This window comes from Cyrtonyx montezumae, unplaced genomic scaffold (assembly GCF_038088225.1).
Source record: "Cyrtonyx montezumae isolate F1298 unplaced genomic scaffold, pur_monq_1.0 scaffold_24, whole genome shotgun sequence".
Lineage (NCBI taxonomy): Eukaryota > Metazoa > Chordata > Aves > Galliformes > Odontophoridae > Cyrtonyx > Cyrtonyx montezumae.
In genome coordinates this window covers 7,955,607-7,982,771 of record NW_027071981.1, presented here as the reverse complement: position 1 = coordinate 7,982,771, position 27,165 = coordinate 7,955,607, and the positions used below count along the sequence as shown (strand labels likewise).

The 27,165-nt window shown below is 38.5% G+C and overlaps 1 protein-coding gene across 5 annotated transcripts; it reads left to right on the top strand.

The window, feature by feature from the left end:
* The first annotated feature begins 554 nt into the window (after nt 1–554).
* PPP1R21 (protein phosphatase 1 regulatory subunit 21) lies at nt 555–27,165 on the top strand. Of its 5 annotated transcripts, none has more exons than XM_065739566.1 (22): nt 555–660; nt 3,488–3,556; nt 3,947–4,093; nt 5,722–5,823; nt 6,480–6,644; nt 6,742–6,800; nt 9,115–9,209; nt 11,146–11,198; nt 13,243–13,392; nt 16,285–16,386; nt 16,460–16,548; nt 17,245–17,381; nt 18,365–18,457; nt 19,696–19,823; nt 20,132–20,284; nt 21,054–21,146; nt 21,537–21,770; nt 23,278–23,313; nt 23,812–23,928; nt 24,400–24,498; nt 25,338–25,466; nt 25,988–27,165. In XM_065739566.1, the coding sequence occupies exons 1-22, from the start codon at nt 601–603 to the stop codon at nt 26,015–26,017; spliced, it is 2,340 nt and encodes a 779-aa protein (XP_065595638.1). In that variant the 5' UTR covers nt 555–600; the 3' UTR covers nt 26,018–27,165. The 5 variants fall into 5 exon arrangements, with proteins under 5 accessions (XP_065595638.1, XP_065595642.1, XP_065595639.1 ...); XM_065739567.1 differs by lacking the exon at nt 555–660 and adding an exon at nt 1,120–1,752; XM_065739568.1 differs by lacking the exon at nt 555–660 and adding an exon at nt 3,226–3,408.

Genomic DNA, 27,165 nt, shown 5'->3' with positions numbered 1-27,165 from the left:
TTCATGAAAGACACATCCTAGGAAAATCAAACCCGAAAGTACAGGCTTAGAGTCAATTGTAAAGGTTTTCAGTGATTAGCCAGCATAGCATTTACCATGCTGGGATGTTAAGACGTGAAGCGGGCTGTGATTAACCCCTGCATGCTGATCAGCAATTGCAGAGTACTTCTGAGTACATTGATGGGAACTTCGGCGGGGAAAGAGAAATGGACCAGAAGGAGAAGCGTAACGTGACTGTTAAATATTAGAGCTTGGGGGATGGACTGGGTGATCTCTGGAGGTCACTTCCAACCCCTACAGGTTGTGGAAATCGGGCGGCTCGGGCCCTGGGCTCCCCCTAGCGCCAGCCGTGCCTCAGCCGGACCGCCGCCCCGCCCGGCCCAGCGGCAGCACTGCAGCGCCCCGCGCCGGGCTCCGCCAAAATGGCGCCCGCGCCGCCATCTTGGAAGTTGCGTCAAGATGGTGGCGCCGGCGGCTTAAGCTCCGCCCTCAGTCCCCGCGAGGACGAGGCGGCGCGGTGACATCATCGCGCTGCCGCCTCACGAACCCGGAAGTGCGTCTTCCTCCGATGGGCGTGAGGGGTCGGCGGCTGCGATAGCGATGGCGGCCACCGCGGAGCTGCAGGGGAAGTACCAGAAGCTGGCTCAGGAATACTCCAAGGTATCAGCAGCTCTATCCGCTCCTCCCCGCCGACTAACGGCTGCCCCCGTGTGGGGGCGGGGAGTTCTTCCCCGCACAGCCCCGGTGCCGCCCGGCGCTCTCCCGCCTGGTTTGGGCGGGGCGGGGCGGGGCTCGAAGGGCTGGACCTTGCACAGGTCGGGGTGATGGGGGCCCATAGGTCGCCTGTTAGAGCACACGCTTGTGCGGGCTGGGGGTGTGTGGGTTCGTGGAGCGAGGTGTTGCCGCCTGCTGGCTGGCCACACCGCGGCGAGGAGTGGTGGCCTCGTCTGCAGAGCAGCTGTGGGATAAGCGGGTGGTTCTGCGCTGGGGAAGTGAGCTGAGTCGTGCCTTCCCTTGACTTTCCACTTCGCAGTCAAGATGTGAGGCTTAGCTGTCTTTTGGAGCGTGTGTCTGTGCTGCTCTTACCGAGTTTGCTAGGGCTGGTAGAGATGGATGTCAGTGGCAGTAGGGGTGTTTGCTGGGGAGTTGCAGCATCTTGGCAGTGAGGATGCTTGTCCTCACACCTGTCCTGTGCCTGTAGCCATCCTTCTGCAGCTGCCTGAGGTGACTGACTGCTTCTCGTTTCTTGTACTGCCTGAAGAAGTGTTCACAAAGACATCCAGCTGACAGGAGAAAGTGCTTTTTTCTTTCAGTGCATTCAAAATGCTAGGAGTCATGGTTTATCCAAAGCTCTTCTCTCTGTTTGCTCACTGAAAAGAAGATGAGGCTTTGGTTTTGAATGCCATAGTTTTTCTACTACCTTCAGAAAGAAAACCAGCAGTTAATTTTCTCTCCTCTGCATCAGAAAGAGCTTGGCATCAGACACTGCCCATATTTGACACCTTTCTCAGAATTACAAAATCATTAAATACATCATTAAATACTGTTCTCCTTGGAAGTGCTGTAAACATCTATACAGAATCTGAGTTGTTCAGGGATACATTCACATTTTTAAAGTTACCTCGTGGAAACACTTAGGGAAACTGAACTGACTGGGATTTTGTCTGTCACAGCTGTTGTCTGTTCATATTTCTTGTTGCTTTCTACAGTGGTCCTGCTGTTCCTTGGACATTAAATATGGCTCAGGATAAGGTAATTGAGGGATTTTGCTCTTTGATTCGTGAATGCAACTTTCCTACATGGACCTTCTGACTGTAGTTTCAGAATGTTCCAACTGCTGGATCTTCTCTCTTCTAAAATCATGTTGTTCAAAAGCATTCTTTTAACTTTATCTTGCAACTGCCGGGCTGCAACATTCCACTGGTTCTTTATGGGAGCTATTTCTCAGTCTTATCCCATTTCTTGTTGAGCAGCCCCAAAACACTGTGGGATCACCTTTCCAGGTAACTCATTTCACACATGTAATCAGTTGGTGAGTTGGTGGTTTATTGTGTGCAGGTGGAAAAGGAGAGTAGTCCCATGAGGCTATTTGTTCGCTAATATTGCTGTGGAAGCCTGGGAAGGGTGCAGACAAAAGCTTAATAGATTCAGAAAGTGACAAGGGAAGTACCTGGCAAAAGGTTGTGTTTCCTCTCAGTTCAGAGCAGTCCAGAAGTCTGTGTTCTCACACTTTTCTTCCCTTTGAGTTGCAGCTTCTTGCTCTCTCACGCAGCCCTAATTGAAGCAGTAGTTGGAGAGCTTTCAGCCTGTAACAGCCTTTTGTGGATCGCACTCTGGCTTAGTTATCTTGATGCAGCACGATTGAGATAGTTCATTCTGTTTCATCTCTGTGTCTCACATGTTGCTGCCTTAGTGGCTGTGTCAGAGGAGTTGAAAGCTACTGCGCTGCTTCTTGCTGGGGACACCCTGTGCTTGGAAGTCTCTGGTGCTCTTGCAAGTTTCTTTTCTTATGTTTGTGGTGCCTAAACAGCACAATGGGAATACTGCAGGGCAGAAGCCTGTGCTTAGCAATGTCAATTGAGTTTTGACCTTCTGAAGTATATTCAGTCATATTGGAAAGGTTTGCTGTTGCTGATTCACACTGAATCTTGCCTTTTATGCTTCTGCTGGAGGTGTTCCCAAAGACTATACAAACCCCTTTAATTTGTATCTGTAACAGCTGGACTAAAACATGAATATCAAATGAATACAAACTACCATTGAAGAAAGAAACCAGGATTCAAGCAATCATCAAGAAATGGGAAGCTGACGCTGTTGATATCCTTACTGCCACAGGGTAGAGGTACTCCATGAAGTGACTGGGAGAGAGGCTTTTTGAGTGTCATATTCCACCTTAGTGATTTGTAGCTCAGATTTGTGAACTTCTTAAGCAAGTCTCAGCAGAGGCCTTCTTGTATGCTTATGTTTTCATCACGTGTTTGTTGAGCTGTTCTCTGGATTTATCTACTACTGGTAGTATGTTTTTATCCTTAGTATAGGTAAGCTCGTCTTGAGTTGGAGATTTTAACTGTTTATTCTGAGATTCTCTTATGTTCTTGAGCCAGTCATAGACAGTTCTGGGGAGAAGAGGCAGAGGTAACAATGAATCTGAACAAGGATTTGCAGCTTTTCCTTAGTCGTTTACAATTCTTGATATTAATTATTCTTGACATTAATTGTATGTTACTAACGATCATGAAGACTAGTTACTAAGCATTATGTTTTACTTGACTCAGGAAGTTCAGCTGGTAAAATAACATCTTGTTTCTTGTCAGTTTGGGATACAAATTTGGTACGACTTTTCTGCCTGCAGCTACCTTGTTGAGCAGAATGCTGTAAGAAGTGTGCACATCTAGTGCTGTCATGAAAGTATATGATGTCTTACGTGCATTCTAGTGAGTGGCTTTTGTTTGTCTTGCACAGCTAGTGGCATCTCTTTATTTTTCAGCTTCGAGCTCAGAACCAAGTACTGAAAAAAGGAGTTGTTGATGAGCAAGCAAACTCTGCATCTCTGAAGGTAATCTCCAAAAACTGCTTGTGTGAGATGTATTAAGTTTTGGCAAAATAGGTAAATGGAAGGTTTTTTGAACTGAGTATTATGATGAGAAAAATAAATCAGTTAAGAAAGAACTGCTGTTCTGTGGCTGCTGTATTCATTGTTCTGTGTCAGTGCTGATAGTGTGAAAGTGGAAGGTTGCTTCTTAATGATTAATTTATTGAATGTTATATCTACTTGAGAGTGATCTGCAGGCAGCTAAAGGAAGTAAGAGTGTTTTAGTTTAGGAGCAATGCTTTTTGTCTTGTCAATGTTTAAGTGCAGAAGACAATTTTTAATGAGTTTTTGATGCTTTTTTATTGAAGTAATATGTGGAAGTTGTTTTTTTAAATTGAAATTTTGATCACCAAGGAGCAACTGAAGATGAAGGACCAATCGCTGAGAAAATTGCAACAGGAAATGGACAGCCTGACGTTCCGAAACCAGCAGCTTGCCAAACGGGTGGAGTTACTTCAGGATGAACTTTCGTTAAGTGAAACTAGGGGCAAGAAGAACAAGGTATGTGCTAAAGGTGCAAACAGCTTGCTTAGCAGATCTCTTAATTGCCTGTCAACATTTTATCCTGATTTCTCTAAGCAGTTGTTATATTAGGACTTCAGCTGTATGTTCTTGTCAGAACCTCAGCTGTTAACTGGCCTGTTAGTGGAAATTTCCATAGATTACAAATATGTGTATGTGAAGTCGCTTCTCTTTCTAGTGCATCTGCTAGCTGATGCTGAATTGCTGTCTCCTTTTTGAGATATTTATTAAATGTTTAACGGCTGAGAAAGATCTTGGAGCTCTGTGATTAATCTACTGTTATGTAGGAAACCAGCTGTCTTTACCCTGCTTCTTGCTTCTTTGTGCTGTAATTTTGTGTATGACTCTTCAGCCTAAGACTGTAGAACTTGTGGTAGGCTCTTCTATGAAACCTAAGTTCTTAGCTGTTTCCCTTTACATTGTTTAGAAATGACAACTTCAGTACTGAGATCTTTTGTCAGAATATGTGCTGATTAAATCTGGTTCTGGCATGCTCTTCAGATGTTTTAAGACTGACTACATCTTCTGTAGGTAACATCAGAATTTCAGAGATGGTGTTTGGACTTAAATAATTTTCTCAAGCTTCCTTTGACGACACTTCTGATTTTTTTCAGGAAAAATCTCTTTGGTCAACTATTCCTTTTGGGCACACCACTAAAATGTGCTGTATGAACTGTGAAGACCAGTGTTAAAGTCACTCAACTGATTAATGATATGCTCGTCTTCCTTTCTTTTCCCTAAACACCTGTGCATTGTTATATACTTGCTTGGCAAGCGTAGTCAAGATTTACATTATTCACCACAGTAGACTCTTCAAGATGCATTTTAGTCCTTCTCTTATTTCATGCTATGTAACCTAAAGCTTCACTAGACACTTCCAAATTTGAGTAGCTTTGTGAGCCATTGCCACTGATTTCTTTGCTTTCGTATTCAACTGCTGGAATGCCGTGTTCTGTAATTTTCAGATGTGTTTATGTTAAATAGAACATATCCAAAATGTTGTTTTGATTGTAGGGTCACACTGAGTGTGTTCTATTGAACATAAACCTCCTAAATTCCACATTATCCTTACTCATGATGTTTGCCGATGGGAGCGAAGACGATTGCGTCTAGGTCTATTTAGATTGTTTCTGATGGATGATTTGTGTCAGACTGAAGCCCTTTTAAAATGAGGGGAAACATATGCTTGTGTTTCAGTTGTCCTTGTTCATAGAACTTGTACTCTCTTGTGCCACTTTGCACTGTTAGGTGGCAGAGTGTAGAGTGCTTCTTGTGGTTATTCCTCGTCTCTCATGTGACTATGCCAGCTTAAACATGGATGCTTGATGGGGGAAATGTGCCTTACATGTAGCTCCTGGACCTAAGTAAGCCTTTGTGTGTAGGTGTTAATGCTACAGACTGCTTGGAATCATTCAAGATTCAAATCATGTCAAATCTGAGCCTGCCTATAGAAGCCATTTCATGTGAGTGGATGTGAAGTCAGTGTAGAGGCTTCTACACTTGCTAAATAAACATTCTGCCACAGTACATGAAAAACAGCACGAAGGAAAAAGTGCTGCTTTCAATACCCTGCACTGGAGATAATGCATGCATCTGTTTTCTTTTAGAAAAGTACAGAATCTTCATCTCAGTTGAGTCAAGAGCAGAAAAGTGTCTTCAATGAAGATCTTCAGAAGAAGATAGAAGAGAATGAACGACTGCATATACTTGTGAGTCAAACTTCTACTCTTTATTTTTTTTTTTTTTTTAGTTTAAAGAACTGATCACATAAGCAAAGACAAAGAAAATAAAGCAGCACCTAAAAACTAGTGTGCTTAGGTATTTAGTTGCGTGCGCCCAGTATATTAGATCTGAAAGTATTGCTTATGAATATGTTCCCCTGGCAAACAAGAAATTGTCTTGATTTCAGATTTTTAAGACCATGTGTGAGAGATTTCATATAACGATGTTTTTCTCACTTAAATTAGCTGTCACTAGAAGTTAAAAATACACTGGAAGTTGTCATGCAGTTGGTACTGAGTTGGAAAGTTCTAGATTCACTAACAGTTTTGTCCTTTGAAGCTTAATGTCTTCTCTGCAAATTGCCATCATTGAGTCAAGAATGCATTTCAATTTGTTTTAAAAACGTGAGCAGAAAGCCTTCTGGTTTAAGTTTAACTTCTCAAAATTCCCCCCGTAATATTAAAGCATTTGATATTATACATCTTTTGGTAAGCAGAAAGTATCTGGCTCCTGAATCTTTTTTTTTCTGTAAATAACAAAATCATTTCTGCTTGTACTTGTTTTGAACCTGAATGTTAGTGTAACTCATAGAACTAAATTCTGTAGTAAAATGAAACTTATGTGAGATCTTCTTTTCTTGTAGTTCTTTGAAGCAGACGAGCAGCATAAACGTTTAGAAGCAGAGCTGAGAACTAAACTGGAAGTTCTGGAGACTGATGCTGCCCAGCACCAAGCTGTGGTGGACAGCTTAACTAAGAAATACACGGATACCATTGAAAAGCTGCAGAATGATAAATCCAAGTTGGAAGTAAGGAGCTTTTCTGTTACATGACAAGTTTTAAAAAAGTATTGAAATGTTTTTATCTGTCAGTCATTACATTGTGAGATTATCTTCTTGCATAAAGATCAAGTCTCAGACACTAGAAAGAGAAGCTAAGGACTGTAGGCTTCGAACCGAAGAATGGTAAGTGTTTTTATTTAATATAACAACAACTTGATTTAAAAGATTTACTCTTTAAAGGGAATCCAGTTATAATGTTTTTTAAAAGTTGGTAGAAAATACAGAACAAGAGTATGTTATCAGGATGATGCTGGTTTGACTTCTCTTCGTTCTGCTAAGTATGCGACTAGACAATCAGATCCAGAGGCAGCTCTTACTAAGCAATTTTGTCTGCTGGGATATTTTAAGTAGCTATGAAGTAGACGAGTGCTTGTAATCGAATGCTATAAACTGTAAAGAAGCTGCTGAACTTGTACGAAATGAAGATAGGGGTTTATAAAAGCTGCATGTGGAGGGGGAAAAAAAAACAAAGTGCACAAAACTTAGGTAAGATACACCAAGACAAGCAACTAAAGAGTTTAAAGAATTTCCTCTTGCCCCCCATTGCCTCCTGAATAGTAGTTTTTCTTCAGGTGGAACACCAAGCTAGAGTACTTGAAGTGTTTTTGGGTGTGGGATTTTTTTTTTTGTTTTTGGCTCAAGGATTCTACTGCTAGTTTAGAATACTCTTTTTGTATTGAAGACAAGCTGCAGAAAATGGGAAGCTAGGCCAGATGAAGTTAGGATGTACTTCTCTGAAGTTCCTTATTGTGATATTTTAAAAATCCCAAAATTGCCTTATATAACTTTATTGCAATGGATAAAATGTATAGTAGTGGTCAGATGAAACACTTCCTTGTAATAGTAAAGAAATTGCAATTGGAAGTGAATATTATTTTGGTAGATATGAGGATACATGAGTTCTTACAACTATAATTAAACAGGCATTGTGTATTCACCTGTGAATATGACTTCTAAATGATTATGAAAGCTGTGCTTTACTGCTGCTTGTTTGCTGTTTTGTTTTTGTTAGAGATGTTTAAATAAAGAAAAGCATTGTCTTAATCTACTTTCAAATTAAAGCATATCTGTTGTATCTGGCTGGGAAATTAATGTCACTGTAAGAAACAGTCCCTACCATTTAAGGATAATAATAAAGCCTGATACTTGGTGATTTCAGCCATTAAGATAAAGATGTGTTGAACACTGGACATAATATTCCTTCATGGAGCCACTGATCTTATATTTTCCCCAGCTTTTCAGTGGAAGGGATCCATTTTCCTTTTAGATCCAAGCTTTATCCTAGAAAGGCAAGGGATGTAATACTTGACAGTTTGCATATCTAGAAAATTAAAGGGCAAAATGTAAAGCAAAATATATCAAATGACTTATAAGCCATTCTTTTATATTGTAAGAGGGAAACATTTGTACTTCTGTAACTTGTCTTAGTTTTTCTGTCATGCCTAATCTTACTGTATTTCATACGATGCAGTTTCTATGTAGTTTTGGGTCTGTTCTTCAAGAAAGGCCTTTGCTAATGTGCATGAACTACTTATAGGCTAGTTTCTCCTTACAATGCTTGTCTGTTTGGACAGGACTTCTTTTCTGACAGTCCTGATAAAATTCCATGTATTTCAACATTTTATTAAAAATAAAATATTGCTTTGACACCTTCCTACCCTGCAATATACGTGCAGGAGTTCTAGATGTCAAACTGGAAACAAAACAATGAAGATTTTGAGGGCCTAAGTTGAATAAGATGTAGAATTTTGGTCTGAAAAATAAAGACTCAGTAATGCTGGAATAGTTTACTGTTCATCTCTGTCCTAGAGATATTAATAATATCTCAGGTTTGCATCTCTGTGTGCAGTCAGGTGCAAGTCGGGCAGATCTAGGGAAAAACTGCTTCGGAATGCATCAGAACAATTTGCAAAACCTTGTGAGAACAAATGGCATGGTAAAAATGCCTAGATACAGGGCTTTGAAGGGCTCTTGAGGTGTTTCTAATGATGATGTGGCAATTTAGTGAATTGTCAACATCTCACTACTTGTATGTTGAGATGCCATATCCAGTGTGTGTTAGCAACCATAAAGGCCCTTTTGTGTTCCCATTCAAATGTCAGCATGAAATAATCTTTTTATACAACACACAATAGCTGTGGAACTAGGTAATAATGTAAAGATCAACTTCAAAATAGAGTATGGAATTTGGGATTAACAGCATTTTCTTGCGTTTTTCAATGCATTTCTTAGTGATTAAAATACATTCACATGTTGTAAATGTGATACAGGAGAAGGGATGGCTTTTACTCTTCTCCTGACATCAGGAAGACATGCCCTGTGCACTTGAGGGTTGCTCAGGGTGAGCTAAGATGGTGTTGATACAGATGAACTTTTAAAGTTTTACAATGTATGTGTGTGTGCTTTTTTGTTTGTTTGTTTTTGTTCTGTTATTTAGTCAGCAACAGTTAAAGAATCTTCAAGCAGCTTTGGGCAGTAGACTGGAAGAATCTCTATGCATAATCAATGAAAAAGTACCTTTTAATGACACAAGTACGTATTGCCTTGGTGTACATTTTTTTAGCCCTTTTTACTTTGGGTATTCGTGTGGAGAGAGTGCACTTCAAGAATTAGAATGCATTAGGTGTAAGAAAAGTTGGACAGCTAATCCTAATTGTATTACATGTTCTTAAAGGTTTCTTCCAACCCAAACTGTGATTCCGTGATGTCATTTATCTTTTTCAGTGATCTTAAAATATCAGATGTTATACTTAACTTGGAAATCGAAAGTTTAAAAGGCTTTTGAGTAACTTGCACTTGAGTTGCTTAGCGTTGAAAGAATATTGTGGAAGATGAAAGTTTCTCCACTTGTTTAGGTATTCATCTCTAAGGATGTTATTGTCAGAGTGTATTTAGACTCCTATAAGATAGTAGCTATGGAAATGCATTGCTTAAGTAATGATCTGTCCTTTGTGGGAAGTCAGTCACGATTCTCATCTCTGATGAGAAAGCACTCAGACTGTTCCATATTAGTCTTTTATCTTGGGCTTGCTCATTTTCAAGGAAAAGATACTTTGATTTTGGGGCAGGAACTTTTGAACTGAGGACTGTTTTGGTACCAAAATCAATATGTGTGTGATGAGTGTTAGATGCTGTTTGCAGTAGTTTGAAAATGAGCTTGTGCTTAAGCATACATCAGTCCATGCTCTTTTGGCAGTGAGAGCAGGAGGGCCTGGAATAGTGAAAAGGCTGGTGTTGATAAGACAGTGTGGAGAAGCAAAACTAGGCTGTTTTATTGGTAAAAGCTTTGCATTTTCACGAGGTTCTAAGCTCTGTGAAAAATGTTTAAAAATATCCTTACATTGTCTAAAAGCTGATTTGGCTGGGTGCTGCAGGGATGAGCCATGCAGGTTCTGTCCTGGCAGTGGATGAGTTTTATTTGGGTTAAAAAATAAATAGATCCTTCTCTTTAGAAAACATTGACCCTCATGCAACATAATATGCTTCATAATATCAGCATAATATCAATGCTTTGAGTTGATATCCCTTTTTTTCCTCTCCATTCCTCTCACAAGCAGGGAGCTTTGCCTACTATCTTCTTGTTTATGCTTCTCTGGCTTTGGCTGATATCTACAGGTGGTTGTCCTTGTAGGAAGGACTTTGATGCTAGTAATTTATCTACTTACTCAACTGCCATGATCACATAGCACACTTGTGTAGAAAACACTGCAGGAATGGAAAGCTCTTAAGTGATAGAAGAACGAGAGAAAGTGAGGAAATACTTGTTTGCTATGGATTCCATTGTGAATAATGGGGAAAAAAAGAGGAAGAAGCTGTAAGTTTTCATTGTATGCCAATTTAAACTAAAGTGGTGCTTATTGTGTTGAATTGAGAGTGGATCTTAGAAACTTAGGCTTTGTAAGCTCTTTGGTACAGATATCCCTTTGCCTCTTTAACAAGTGTGCTTATTTGTATTTGAATAATTGTTCCAGGTGCTCTGTAGCTGAATCGAGGCCTGAAGTATATGGAGAGTAGAGATTATTCTAAACTATCAACAAAACATGTAGATACAGGAGCTTTTCAGAATATGCAAACAGTGGAAAGAATGTGTCGATCTTATTTGACAGTTGCTGGGATGTAACTGAAATTTGTAAGGATATTTTAAGACTTCACTCTTACATAGTGAAAAATACTGCTCTTCTGTCAAAAAAGATTCTTTTGTTTCCTATCAAATTTAGGATATTCCGATAATTAAATCAGACTTAAAAGGTGAACGTGGGAATACTTTCTTTCCATGTAGTCACAGTACCAATTATTAAATGAAGGTGGTTAGTCCAACCTCATTAAATCAGTTCTTCCAATTTTTTGTTATTGCTTACATAAACTATAATGTTACTGCAATGAAATTTTCATTTAAGTTGCTGTATACCAATAAATGTTCTTTTCTTTAAAAAAATAAGAAGTACGTATCTCAATTTCTGCCCTGTAGGATCTAGTCAGTACAACGCTCTGAATGTACCGTTACACAACAGAAGATATCAGGTAAGCGCTACTTGGGACTTCATATCTAAAGAAATAACTTTCTACACAGGTACTGAATAAAACCTGCCATTTTAGTTACTCAGAATGGAGGGAGATAATCATCGTACTTGTTGTGGTACTCCAAGAGAACTGCCATCCAGCAAGCCTATGCTCTTGTTTAAGATACTTTTCTCTTGGGTTATTAATTTGACTGCTCGTCTCACCCTGACCTAGAGCTAGTTCATTAACTCCTGCATGGTGCTGGTTGTGGGTTTTAATTCAATTATACCTCTATAGAAAGAGTGGCTAAAAGGTTTAAGTATATCATTAGTAAAAGTTGCAATGAAATATTCCTTTTTTACAGTGCCAACCTGCATTGTTAATAACTTTTTAGTTTTAAAGATGCATTAGTTTAGAGAATTTAATCTTGCTAAAAAAATAGTTTGGTTACTTTAAATTCCATTTCAAAGTCAGCTTCTTTTGTTGCATTACTGGAGCTCCAAATAATGTTTTTGTTTGTAAATTGTGTTGGTATAGACTAGAGTATCACACTAGTTGATATGCTTGTCATGGCTTGTAATCCATTCAAGGAATAAGTCATGTAACTTTGAGAGTTCTGTGGAGTATATTTGCATTTTGTGAAATACTTCTAACCAAACACTTTTTATTGCGGCCAAATCTCCCTTGTTCATTTAAATGTTATTACATAATTTCAAATGGTTTCATTTCATTACTGTAATATCACCAACTTCCTTGGGAATGTGACTTGCTCAGTATTCAAAAAATGCACCATGGTTCCGTGTGAATTTCTAAATGTGTTAGGGATTTAACTGGAGTAAATCAGATACTTTGATGTCAGTGTCGACTGCACTGCTGTGATATCAATGAGGACAGACTCCATAATGCAGAGAAGGTGTTCAGTCCAACTTGTGTAGTTACCACCTTCAAGGTAGTGCATTCACATGTCACTGTAGAGAGGTTTCAAGAAGCTGCTTTCTCCTTTCCTTAGAAATATGCCTGAAAGTGACCTTGTTCCTCCTAAGTCTGCTGTGAGAACTGGCAACCTGCTGTACAGTTCTGTGATGGAAATGGTCTTAATTTGGCCTGATGCTGAGTACTAGGAAAAATCTGAATGACTGCACAGAGTTTATCCCATTACTGTTGTGTGGTAGTGCTTTGTGAGAGAACTTCACATTTAATGACCTGCAATTTTGAACATGTTCTGGCACAGGTTTTTGACTCTTTACCATTCTATTGTAGAAGCACTGGCTGCTCTGCAAAGGACAGCAGAAAAAGCATAATGGTCTGCTTTCCTTCCTTGCATAACTAATAGGCATGCACAAACAAAGTAGATCAACTGTAATATTCTCCCCTAAACCTGATCCACAGTTTAAATTAAGTTCATTTAATACTTCATTGGAGTATTATCAACTCATCACTGAAGAATAGTTCATTCTTGCCTGCAGTGTCACACTATTCTGTATCCACAATTGAACACGATTTCATTCTTCATTGCCTTTCCTTTTTTTTGACTGCCCCATTTTGAATTTGTTTCTGATATGCCTTCCTACTGTAGTAAAGCTGAAGAGCAACCTCATGGGCAGCAGCTCAGTTCTGTCCAGGTGGGAGAACTGAGTGCTACTGAACAGATAAGCAGATACCTTTTATTCTTTTATCCCGTTTGATTTTTAGTACTTAGTTAAGCTTACTCACAGCCAGTCGTTAAAAATTTCTCACTGCTGCTATGCTTACAGAGCTGGGCTGTCATCAGTAATGTTGTAGTAACAAGTGTTCTTATGGCTCATAGTTTGAGAAATAGAGCAAAAGCAAGCATCATCTGTTGTATGGAATACACTTTGAGAGGAAAAAGATGCCCTTCAAAATTGTGTTGTAAAATATTTAAAAAAAACCCACCTTTAAAAATAAGTAACAAATGATTGCTGTTGTTTTTTAGGTTCATCTAGTTAGGAAAGAAGTCATAGCATTTATTTGTATCTAAAATAGAATGTTTTTTGTATTTAAATAGGTTCATGTCATACAGTTGTTTTTATAACTGTCTTCACAGCTCAAGTTGCGAGACCTTGCTGGGCAGGCATTGTCTTTTGTTCAAGAAATTGTAACATCTCTTCTGAATTTTCATACGTATACTGAGCAGAAGGTCCAAATATTTCCTATTGATTCTGCAACAGACACTATCTCACCATTAAATCAGAAGGTAAATTTTTTGTGTTACAGTTGTACACATATTCAGTTATAAAGACTTTCCTGAGTGAATAATCTTAGTCATGGAAACTTCTTCCACCTTGATTGGAAAGCTGTAAATGTGTTCCTGAGAGGCAACCTTTCTTGAGTGAGAGGTCACTTCTGTTGGGTGGATTGTCCATGGGCACAGGGATAATTGCAAAGTATCTTTTTCCTCTGTGCCTTTGCTTTCCATGCTGTTGTTTTAAAGCTTTCCTTTGAAAATGTTTTAATTTTTTAAAATTAACGTTTTAAAAAAGTGAAGTGCACTGTTGAAGAGTTCAGTTGATTATTGGAGTATTGCTCTGCTATCTAGAAGCTCGTCTGAGCTGATAGAAAAATGTACTGGGGTATGGAAGATGTTGAGACAGGAGGTCCTGTGTTCGAAGGGTGTAACTGCAATGTGAAATAAACTGGGTGTAAGCTACGTTCATGAAGTAGACTGTTCACTTGTCAAATAGCTCTAATTTATTTTGAGGTGCCTATGTGTGAAGAGGTCTCTTGCAAGTGTTCTGAAGCTTCAATTCTTAAAGTATGTTGACGTTGAGAAGCCTGACCTGACTCTTCCCACACAGCTTGATGGGAGGAGTTCTTTTTCCTAGGATATCTTCCAGAGATCTCAAGTTGCATCTTTTGAGTTTTTCTTTCGATGCCACAAAGCATAGGTAATAGTGTTGTGTGCAAATCTATGTGCAGGAGGTCCACGGATGTATGCCTTGGAATGAAGGTGCTTTAACATCTGAGTTACTTTGTAGCATCAGTGGACAAACCTGCACTGAAGTTGCTAGATGACTCAGTGCTTTGTGATTCAACTCATGATTTCAGTTTAGTAGTTTGTATGGCTCAGACTTTAAAAATCTCATTTATCTCTTTCACTGAATGTTTGTATAACACCTGTAGAAGCAAATGTAAACTGTTGCAAACCTTTCTGTTCTTGGGAGGACCTCCTTCAGTCTTTTTACAGGCAATAAATATGCTTTTGTGGATATTTATCAGCTAGAAAAATCCTATTCAGTGCACTTCCTCAATCCTTTCACCTATTTAGTCAAGAATGAGCTTTTCCAGAGGTTCAGTGTAGATCTTCATTTGAGAATAGCATTTTCTTGCTTCATTAATAATACTCTGAGTGGCACATCCTTCTTTCAAAAACTGTGAGATTTTGTTACCTTCCCAGTCCTTTGGGGCAGAAACTTTGTTTATGTGGTGTGATTGGATTCCACGGACATTACTGCTGTTTGCCATGGTCAGATACATTGGGTGTCATAGACATCACTTCTCTTGCGTGTTTTTGTCTTAAGGTCCTAATCAACAGTCCTTTGTTTTTCAGCAAAGTGCTTTCACACAGCTGAAAGGTGCAACTTAATCACAACTCTGTTTTGGATAGTTGTTCAGATTTTCCATAGTCACAAGTTCTCTCATAGCTGACCTTTATGACCTAAAAGGTTTAGTGCATTCTACCTCACAGCCTTTGTGGTGATTTCCCAGCAAGAAAACATCTTTTGTTGCTCACTGAAGCTGCTGTTGCTCCTTTGTCTTCAGTTAACATACCTAGTTTCTTGGCAGATATTCTAAGTGTGGTCTTAGCTTCTGCAGTATGTGTTTCAAAACCCTTCCTTAATGCAGAAAATGAGACAAGTATCATGCAGTGACTTAGCACACTTGCGCTGATCTGTTTTTACCCAGGTCTTGTTTGGAGCTTTCAAGCTATTTTCCCCACCAGACACTCAAAATAGATGTGGACAATTCCTTTCCAGGTTCAAGTATTCCTTTTCTCCTTAAGCAATGGATTGCTGGTTTTTCCTGGGGCTTCAGCATCGTGCCAGATAATTCCAGTCTTCTTCCTTGCGACACAAGGCAGGAGCTTTCTGCATGTGGCACTTCTTTTTCTTTAGATTTAGGAATTGACCATAATTCCACCCAGATTTATGCATGCATAAGAGCTTGGCATCTCCTCTTGTTAACACTGTGTTACTGCAGTGTAATAACAACAATAACTTTCTTGTACCCTATTTGCCTGGGATCTTTACTTACTATTGCAGTATAAGTAACTGGAGGTGAAAGTATCTTTCTGTGGGGTAAATTGTGATACCAATATCAGTTGTGGGGAAGGTTATGTACTACTATGATATGTATATTTACATAGTTAAATTTTGTAATCCTGAGAGAACCACCTGTGCTTATTTTGAAGAGCTTGAGTGAATACTTCTGTTTTTTGGTGAAGCCAGAGCTTCAGGATTTCTCTTAACTGTCACATTTGATGACAGCAGCCATTCTATCTTTGCTTAGTTACCCCTCCGTTCTTAGATTTAGCATAAGAATGCTTTACCCACGTGGCAGACTGGACTGGAAACATAAAATATTAACGTTTCTCTTGCTGTCAGTTCTAACTCAGTTCAGTTTTTCACTAGTTTGTACCGAACTGTTGAAATGCTTGTGCTGATTAATGGTATGAGGGCTGATAAGCAAACAGTAGCTGGGAGGAAGGTAGCATAGTGTGTTTTGGTGACTTAATGTGTGCATGGATCTAGTCTTAATTTGACATAGTTGAGTGAGTAACACGAGGTTGTTTATAGTCAAAAACCCAGGTGTGCTGTGCATGACAGGAGTAGGTAGATCAGGTGCTGTGGCAGTGTCCTACATGGAAGGTTGCCTGGATTTTCATTATTGTCTTTGCTTTCCCTCAGGGTATATGTTTGTGCCCCGTGCAGGGGCGGGGGCTGTATGTCACTTGATTTTATGTTGTTATTGATGTCTTGGGGATCATTTAAAGTGATAGGTACGCTGTTAAAATGGACTTTTCTATTGTTGAACTTGAAACAATTTGAGTCTTCAGCAAGCACCATCTCAAAAATCTCTCTGTACTCAGTTCTCACAGTATCTTCATGAAAATGCTTTATATGTTCGCCCTCTGGAGGAAGGAATGCTTCAGTTGTTTGCGAGTATTACAGAAGATACTGTGACAGTCCTGGTAAGATTTCTTACTTTTAGTATTGAAAAAGACTTTCACAAAGCAGAAATACTTACGTTGTTTTTCTTTCCAGGAAACAACTGTGAAATTGAAGGCCTTTTCAGAACATTTAGCTTCATACTTATGCTTTTTAAGAAAGATTCTTCCTTATCAGTTAAAAAGGTACTTCCAGTTTAATGGATCAAATTGAAGGGACACTGTTGGATTTGCAACATTGGCAACATCTACAACTCAAATATTGTCAGACCTTAAAGCACCTTGGATCAGAAGGCAGAAATGTTCTTTGCGTACTGTTTCTGGAGCCTTTAGGTTATGCTTTTTTGTTTTTTGTTGTTTTTCCAGTAGGCAATAGAACTGTACCAGTGTATTTTAAAACTTTTCCCCTCGAAGATGGGGCCTTAATAAAAGCTGTACAGACTTTACTGAGTAACGTGATTAAACATTAGTGTCGATGCTATTCAGGTATTATACACTGAAACTGTTAATTTCTTGGGCCTGTCAGAAGGCTTTGTTATATTCCATATGTATAACAGAACTGTCAGATGCACGTCCCTTCTGTAGTGAAAACATGTGCTCCTGAGTTGGTCAAAGGGAAGTACTTTGTCAGTGTGAAGGAAGGCTTAAAAAGAGGATTTGGGTTAAGAAGAGGAAAAAGTTTTTTTTTTTTTTTTTTATTTCTTTGTACCTTTGCTGTGTGACTGCAATAAGATAACCTTTCTAAAGTAACCTCTTTATTGCTGCTTTGGAATGGCAGTGTAGAAAGAACTACCTATCTACCCCCAAACTCTTGGAATTCTTATGTAAGATATTTGCTCATTTGTTTTTCTATGTGTGTGTGTTTAAAAATCATATTCCTAGTTTGGAAGAAGAGTGTGAGTCTTCTCTTTGCACAGCTGCTTTAAGAGCTAGAAATATGGAGCTACACAAAGACATGAAAAGGTTGACTGCAAACTTTGAGAAGCTCCACACATACGTTAGTCTTCTTGCTATGCCAAGTAAGTGTCTGCTTGGGCTCAGTTGCTTTGAGGGAAGAACTAGTGTTCCTTATGAGCTTTTGTTTTGCTTAAAGTAAACTCTTGATGCAGGAAAAGCAAGGTTGAGGCTTCTTTTTAGTCACTGTTTAAACTCTGGAGCAAGTGAGTTCTGCAGAAGGCTGTGTCACAATAGATGTCCTTTTGGTGAGGCTGAGAGACAGAGTCTGTGCTATAGGGTGTTTCTTAAATGCTCGTGACTCTTTCTTCCTGGACAGACTTAGAAACAGTGCAGGCCTTGAAATTACACAGTAATCCCATGTGCTATATTTTAGTTGCAGTTAAATGTAAGGGATTAAAAATGACTGCAAGCTTTCTGTGGTACAATTAACACTAGGTCATGTATGGGCTCTTAATCATTAAATTATTAATAAACTGCATTTATTACGAATTATTACTTCCAACTTCATAAGGTTATTAAATTACAACTCTCATGGTTATGACTAAATAAAATTGGGTGGTTTTTTTTGGGGGGGAGAGGGGGAAAGAGGCAGAGCAAACAGTGTCATAGTGTGTATTATGAGTAATAAGAGAAAATAGCTACTGTAGAGTTTCAGGTTATTTCAGTCTTGACTTTTCAGAAGGACACAAATGATTCCTTCTCCTGAGTAAACATGTAAATCTACATGAGTGACTTCTTTTTGAGACCAAGTGCTGAGGTATTCCTAAAATCTTAATCAAGTTTAGGAAACTTGGATGCATTTTACCTGCCTACTCTACAAAGATTATATAGATCTATCTATATATGTATGTACGTGCTCTACCAAGATTAATAAAAGTTTAATATTAAAGGAAGGTGTAATTCAGATCAATGAATTTGTTGTGCTGCTTTTATTATAAAGATTATGCAAATTTTTCTAGTAGATGGAAATTAGATTTTTACAGTTAACTTTTTTATTAATGACAGAGTTCTTATTTTTTTTCCTCCTTTTTCATGGTACTTCTAGGTACGAAACCAGAAGGGCTACTCCGAACAAATTACAACCTGGTGTTTACAAACATTGCTGCAAGCCTTCATGGGTCTCATGACGTCCTAAAAGGTGAGGCTGCATGATTAGTGGTGGATTTCAGTCTTCATCCTTTCTTTCAGCATGGCAGACACGAGCTTTCTCTGTAACAGTGTTAAATTTGTAGTATGTAGTAAATCTGATTTGTTTTGCCCTTATAGACTGAAACTAAACCTGCCAAGTACGTGTTTTTGTTATTCAGGAATGTTTTTCACTACTCTCTTCTGTTAGCTTTGTTCTTGTAAATTGCTAGAATATTAAATTGTGACACCCTAGATCTTCCTGAGCTGTGTCACTTTAGTTTCTGAACTGTATTGTTGTAATTGAACTGACATGCAGAATGGAATGCTATAAATGTATGTATTTCCTGTTTACATAATGTTGACCTGGCACTACCATTGAAATGGAATTTTTCTTAGATTTCAGGTTGATTGCTTTTTTGATAATAGAAGAAGTAAAGATAGCTGAAAAAGTACTGAAGAGAACTGTCATATCTCAATAGTTACAGAGCAAATGTTGTTAACACCTCAGACTCTCGTATTAGAGAGTTCTTGACTTCTAGTTTCTCTCTGCCCTTCCTAACCCAAGTGTTACTCCAGTTCCTTAAACTTGCCTCGGTTTAAAACTTCTGGTGATGATGACCTGAGATTTCTCTTCCCATTTTTGTAACTGTGAAACATTTGCTTATGAAACTTATGCTTCTTTGTAAATTACATCCAGAAAGTTCAGCGTGGTGGTGATGTTCTTTGTTTGTTCCCCCAGCCCCAGAAGTACAGTATTCCGTTAGTTTTGCCTGAAAGAATTTAGAATACCTCTTCCTGTGTTGTATAGCTCTGGTAGCCTTTTAGATTTGCTCTGACAATTATAATACTCTACCCTTTTAAGTTACCTAAGCTTCAAATTTACAGTTGTTAGTAATGTTTAGCATCTATTTCTACTGTCCAGACGTAAGTATGTGGAAGTGGAAAGTATACTTTGGAAATAAAGTGCTAGCTCACTGGGAGCTTGACTTCCCTGTATAGTTACTGTTTTTGGGACACAGAGCACACTTAAATATATCTCTTTATTCTGCTTTCTGTAACAGACACAATGTCTGCTCTGATCATAAACAGCCACCTACAGCAATCTACTGAACAACTAAGAGTATCCAGACTACAGATTTATTCAGCTCAAGGAGGGTAAAAATATTCAGAGTTCAGTGTCACAAGCTGTAGTTAGAAGTGACCACTTAAATAGACAAAAACATAAATGACATGTTTTTCTTTTTCTAGACATCTCCAAGCATTACAGTCAGAAAGCTACACTAGAACAAGATGTTCCAACTGCCACACAGAAGCTCATAACAACAAATGACTGTATTTTGTCCTCCATTTTGTCTTTAACAAATGGAGTAGGCAAGGTAATGGGAACTTTTGTTTAAATAAAATGCCACAACTTGAGCGTTTTTTGGGTTTTTTTTTTTGCTTTTTCTTTAATTAAAAAATTGACTTATTTGGGAAATGTAAATGTGTCGTTGGTACTCCTAGCTATATTCAGACTTGTATTGGATAGGTTATAATAGTAGGTACTGTGAAAAAGCTGTTTTACCTTAGTGGCTACGTTAAGTCCAGATTCAGTAAGTGCTTTTCTTTCTGAATGTTGTGAACTGCTCTGACAAGTCATTCTATTCAACTTCATTAAAAAAGTGACTTCTCTTGGTATGTCTAGATTGCCTCATTCTTTAGCAACAACTTGGATCACTTCACTTCTTCGTTGAGCTATGGCCCAAAAGGAGGAACAGAGTTCATCAGCCCTCTTTCAGCTGAGTGTATGCTGCAGTACAAGAAAAAGGCAGTTGCCTATATGAAGTCTTTGAAGAAGGTTTGTTCAGTTCTTGTGCTTGCACTGAGAAAGCATAATTGCTCTTTGGTTATGTCAAAGAGATGACAAATGAGTAGCTTCCATTGTTTGGAAAGGATGGTGTTTGGCTTAGGAAATAGTGCCCATAGAGCACTATGGATGAAATTGAGAGTATAGTTGCTCTCAAAATTAACGATATGTGTTGATTCTGCTATTACTCGTTTCCAAGAGTAAATTCTGCACTGAGGAAAGTCCTGGGCTGACCTTATTTACTGATTTAACCTTCCTCCCATATTCACCAAGAATGTGGAGTGAATGACATCATTCTTATATTTGTATTCATTGAGAGACAGTTGTGATCACATGAAGAAATAAAGGAAATAGGTGTGATCAAACAAGCAATAGGTGTGATAGATCTTTTGCTGAACCAAAAGACTGAATGTTACCAAATTTCCCTGCAGTTCCTATTAAAATTAAAAACGAAGTGATTATGTATGTGTGCTTAAGGGTTATCATCTCTCCCCTTTGATGTTCTGATGTCTGTCAAGTGGACCTAAATATGCTTTTGATCACTAAGTTACGTAGTTTTCTTAGTGCCTTTTAACTGTATTTTTGTAGGGAGAAGGTGGGTTTTTTGAGTTGGAACTTTGTTGTTTTTTTTTCCTACTGGTTGGTAAACAGATGTTTTTGTCCCCTCTAAAGTAGGGAGGGTAATAGGAAAATAAACATAGAATACGTATTCTGTTTTACTGTGAAACGTGTTTTGAGACTTTTTTCTATCCTTGCGCAGCCTTGTGCAGATTCAGTGCCTTATGAAGAGGCTTTGGCCAATCGTAGAGTTCTTCTGAGTTCCACAGAAAGCAGAGAAGGTCTCGCACAGCAGGTATTCTGGTATACACTTTATGGATGTTCTTAATAATGTATTCATAAAGGCAAAGTAGTATCGAATAGTCTACCTGTGTGTAGTATTTGTACATAAATAGAAATTCTGACTCTTAAAATACGACTCTAGATATCTTAGAATTCTGAGGGTAGAAGAATGCAAATGATGTATTCATTTCTAATGTTGTGTACTGTTTTGAGTGGGTTTTCTTGAACTGAGTAGTTGTGTCATTTGTGATACATGACCACAGTTAAGACTACAGGTAGCAGCCTACTGCTGTTACTTACTGGCTCATCTGTGTAATGGTTTAAAAAAATACTGTCTTTAACATCTCCAGGAGGGTATCTTTTCTGTGTTCAGTAACGTGCACTATGAACTTCCATCCTAAAGGTCCAGCAGAGTTTGGAGAAAATTGCAAAACTTGAACAAGAAAAAGAGCATTGGATGTTGGAGGCCCAGCTAGCTAAAATAAAACTGGAGAAGGAAAACCAAAAGCTGAAGAACTCTCTTAGTGGACATTTAGCTGAAACCATACAAGAGTGTTCTGTCTTATCAAATGCAGCTGAACTAAAGGAGGAAAGCACAGAGAAGAGTCAGAGGGAACCTATCAAAAGTACTAGTCTGGTAAGTAGCTTCGTACTTCAGTAGAGAAAACCATGGTAGTTAACAGTAGCATTATTTGATCAATGGAACATTGATACTGAAAGGTTTTTAATGATGTTGAAATGCAGTCATGCTTATTTGCAAAGCTGCTTGCTGATACTTTCCTCAGAATTTGTAATTTCTTGACTTTTGAGACTTTGTTCAGTATTTTGACATTAATAGAAATGTTCTTGTGGTTTTGTACTTGTATGACTGAGAGGGGAATGATAGGTGCTTAACTTGATTTTTTTCTGACTGCAGCTGGGAAGCCTTGCAAGTAGTGTATATCTTAGCTTGGCTCTAAATATCCAATACTTTTTCACTTGTAGGTTTGTAAAAGCAAACAGAAGCAGGTGATCAATATCTTTAAGAGACTACAGGTCCATGTAGTATGACTTAATTTGAACTTGAAGCCATTCAAGTTTCCAGTGTTCAGTGCCTCATTAATTTTACATAACTTCCATGGGTTCTTAAAGCATTGTTGATCTCAAGTTGTCAGATATGGCGTGCATTCTGTTTTGTCTTTTTATGTTGGTAGATAGCTCTTCTCTGTTATTACATGTGTTAAAAGGGGTTTACCCTTTCCTTTGAATTACTACTTCCACTATTGCATTAACAGGGATGTTGTCTGTAAGACATGAAATAATCTGTTCAGCTCAACGTTCATTGGAAATATTTTTTTCCTTCCCAGTTTCCTGCTTCAGGATTAAAAAAACCGAAAACACCGCACAAACACACGAAAAAACGAATGGGTTGTTTTCATAGAAAACAAGTTGGAGAGCACTTGACCTTTGAGGTCATTATGCCCAACTAGTTTTGAAATTGGCTTTGAAATAAACTGTCATGTTAAGTTTGATCCCTTAGGAGTTTGAGGAGAATATCTTTCTCTGGTTGGTGCTTCCTGTAACTGGTAGGTCAGCAACCCATACAAACACTGCCTGTAGACATCCATCTGTAGTCCTGTTCAGGTCAAGAAAAAATGTCAGACTCTTCATGAAGGCATTCTTGCATGAAATTAATTATTCACATATATCTCAGCTAGAGTTTTGTGAGTCTTTGAAACTGAGCTGCCAGTGTAATTTATTAATCAAACTGCAGAGGAAAGAATTCAGAAGGTACTCAAGAAATCCAAGATGGACTTCCTTGCTCTTGAGACTAGGTAATTAAGAGCCATCTCAGTACACTGAAGCACTAATTTTCATGTGTGTATAATCAAGAACTCGTGTAATCAGATAAGCTAAGTATATCTTATTTGCTTTCATTGCCATTATACATCCTAAGATGGATAAGGGATATTTAGTATTCGCAGAGTTGAAGTCACCTTGAACTCTGCTCAGTGCACTTGTGTGTACTACCCTTGCTTATGGTGAAGGTAGAAATACTTAAACTTGGTTCTGCCTGTCACAAGATTTTGTTTTTCATTGTCCTTTCATGGCTAATGTCTGTTTTTGCAGTTCTCACTTCATGCATGTTGTCTTCCTTGTTTTAGATTGGGATGTTGACTGTAACTACTGATAATGAGAAGGTAATCTCTTCTAAATGTTATCAAAATGTATCCAGAAAATACTAAAATTTAATGTTATTCTGAAGGTGTAATTAACTACTAAAAATAACAGTACAATGACAGAAGTCACTCAGGTGGTTTGTTTACCATATTTTCAAGTTTCTAAAAACATATTTTTGTTTGGTTGGTTTTGATTTTTTTGTTTTAACTTTCTTCTGTGCCATGCTTTGTAGCTCTTGCTCATGTAAGCAGCTGAGAGCTGTGTGAGCTGGTCTGGATTCATGCTCTGTAGCTGAGCACAGACAGGAGAGTCTTGCTGTCGGTGTTTAGGAACCAGAAGTAGATTCCAGGCCTCAACTTTTAATCCCTGAGAATGGGGCTCAAGTTGGTGGGAGAAGGGGAAGTCGCTGTCTCTAGTGCCTTGAATTTAACACATAAGCGTAGGCTATCCCAAACCAGAAGTTGTTCTGAAAGAAACAGTCTATTAAACATAATTGACTGTTTAATTTTTTTTTTCAGATTCCAGATGTTGAGTCTCGTGAAGACTTGATTAAAAAACATTATATGGCGAGAATAGCAGAACTTACATCCCATCTACAGCTTGCTGACAGCAAATCAGTACACTTTCATGCAGAGGTGAGCATGCAGTCATGTTCGTACTAGAAACAGTAAATTGAATTTTCCACGAGCAAGTGTTAAATCTGTGGTACATATTCCAGGGAAAAACCTGTTCCTGTAGGACATTTTTTGGCTGTTGTCTTGTATGTGTAAAGATGGGTGTTACAGAAAGACTTTAAACAACAGGAGGAGAAATGTCACCCGAAAAGGCTAAAAAAGCTTAACAATTAAAATGTGTATCATGAATTGATCTGTTGATATAAATTGAAATGGCTGGTTTGGTACAAGAAATTCTGTAAGATAAAATGAGTTTAATGTTAATTATTGTCTTTGTAATTAAAACTGTGCAGATTCTGAGTAGGTTTCTTGATATCTAAGGATTACAGAAAGATGGAAACGCTCAAAGCATTCAGTTAAAGATGGCACAAGACAATACTCTGCAACTAACTTTCTTCCCTTCTGTCCTCTCTATCCTGCTCTAACTGCCAGTGTCGAGCACTTGCCAAAAGACTGTCTTTAGCAGAGAAGTCCAAGGAATCACTCACAGAAGAGTTGAAGCTAGCTAGTCAAAACATCAGTAGATTACAGGCAAGTAAAATATAAATGATGTGATAGATACACTTGCTAGGGTAACTGTGTTTAAGGGGGAGGGTGAGGAGAAAAGGACTTCCAAGTTACAGTTGTGCTTCTAAGATCTTTAGTGATATGGTGTAAAAAATAGTGGTATGTGGAGAATATATGGAAATAATACACTGGAAGGTCCTTGCAGGGAAATGGTTGTAGTAGCCAAACCTGTGTTTTAGCCCATTGTTGAGGCTGTTCTATAAAAATGTGTTTTCAATATGTGTAAATACGGATTGTTCTAGCTTTGTTTCCCTCTGTGAGGAGAGGATTACTTAAATAATAGCAATTATAACATTATGTATTTGAACTATGTGTTCGTGATGTGACTCCTCCCTTTCCCATTCTGTCTTTCCTACAGTTTGTGTCCATTCACTTCTATGTTCTAGTAATGCACAGTACCCGTCCATGTCTCTAATTCTAGAGACGTCATCACACTGCAAATGCATATGGGTTGCTGATTCCTTCAGCTTCATCTGCTACATTTGTTCATGTACTTCTGGTAGTTTAACCCTATAGATTTTACTTGTTAACTGACAAAAGGGATATTGAAAAATGTAGCTGTTTGATTTTCACGTAAACTATAAAAGAGCTGGTAAAACCATAAAGGCAACCAAAGAGAATTAAGGGTGACAGATAATAACTGAGTCTTCAGGTGAAAGGAAACCATGGACTTTTTGTGGTATTTTTCAGTGGTTTGTCTTAGCTGCATTTACCTGGCAGCAGAGTTGGCTACTTTGCCAGTTGGTACCATTTTCTTACATTGAATAAAAACTTCAAGCTGCATGCTTTTTTTTTCCCCCTAGGATGAATTGATGACAACAAAGAGAAGTTACGAGGATCAGTTAAGTATGATGAGTGACCATCTCTGCAGTATGAACGAGACTCTAACTAAACAAAGGGAAGAAATTGACACGCTCAAGATGACTAGCAAGGTAAGTTGCCAGGTGTTGACACTGAACACTGGCCGTAGTTGGGATCTCTGTGGGCTCCCTTTGCCATGACTGCAGGTATGGTTCCTATTCTGGGCCAGCTGGAAAGAAAACATCAAATCTGGTCGTGCACATTGTGCATGAATGAATGGTGCTAGTACAATTGAGTGTTGTGGGACGTAACTCCATTATCTTTCTCTGTAGATTTCAATTAAAGCAAGGTTCTCTTTTGCTTGTTTGAAAGCTCTGGTACTTCCTGCATTACACCTGTGAGCACAGAGGGATTTTCAGAGCAAGCAGTTCATAGGTTCATAAGGTTGGAAAGGACCTACAAGATCATCTAGTCCAACCATCCTCCTATCACTATCCCTACCCAACTACTAAATCAAATCCCTAAGTTGCAGGCAGTACTGTTGTCTTCAGCTTTACAATGCTGCTTTGTTTGCTGTAGGCATAAATGATCAGGCCCTGGGTTGTATGTTTCCTGTGTGGATGTTCTGTTCACTAGTTTCTTCTTGTTGCAGGGAAACTCTAAGAAGAACAAAACCCGATAGCTCCCAGTAATGAGCTGTCTGTGGAGGCTGCTGCTGGAGTGCAGATACTGTCTGGTGCTGTTGGTTATGGGAAGCAGGGTGGTGTTGGGTCTCCTCCAAACTGATTTGGTGCTGTACATGGCTTTAAAACATTTAGCACTTCCAACAGATAGAACTTGGTGTTGTCTCTAAACCAGGACACGTACACTCTGTGGATAATTTGTAATTACCTTCAGTTTTTACTGTGCACTTTTTAAAACTGGGTTTTAATTTCCTGTAATAACTTCAGCTTTTGTATATTTTTGGAATATGATTATACATTAACAAATTTGGTATCAGTGCAGTGGTTGTCTGTTTCCGAGTTACGTTAAATTGTCAACAGCTGTACATTCAGTTCTTGCTAATGACAGTTTAAAAATTAATTTGGAAACCTTGGCTGTGTGAGCTGTGCAGCTACTGTAAATGTACTCCTGCCCTCTGCCCTTCCAAATGAATTCAATTGTCTTTAAATGAGTTCTATAAATTCCAATGGATAAGTGGGATCATTCCCCCCCCCCCTTTTTTTTTTGTTAGATTGCAGTAGTGGAAACTCTTGTTACTTGTATTTGGCACTTTGGATTTTGAAATAAAGAGCACAAATAGCTGAACTGGGAAACTTCTTTGAAATTGCTTTAAGTCCTAATTTGGCATTTTATATACGTGTGTGTATAAACTGGTTGAAATAGCTGTTAAAAGCTATAGGGAAATGTGACCATAATTTGCCCCAAAAGAGTGAAGCAATATATATGTGTGTAGAATAGATCAGCTTACTGTGCTCTTACAATGAAGAATAATAAATATGTAGAACATTGAAACACTGAATTTGCAAACAGTCCCTTGTGGGGACATTCCTGATGGGTTGATGAGGAGCTGCACGTGGCTTTTCTTGTGCTTTGGGAAGCTTGAGGTCTCTTGGCCTCTCAAGATTCTTTAAGAGAAGTCTAACACATGGTTTCATGACATCTGAATTTTTATTTTAAGCCAGATGTTGTGCTGCTCCACACTTCATACTGGTCTACTGTTCCATAACTTGCATTGTGGCACTTAGTTGTCCTGTAAGGATTTACTCTGATATCAGCTGTGTCAATGTGTTATCAATATGTAACAATAAAATCAACTAAATAAAACCA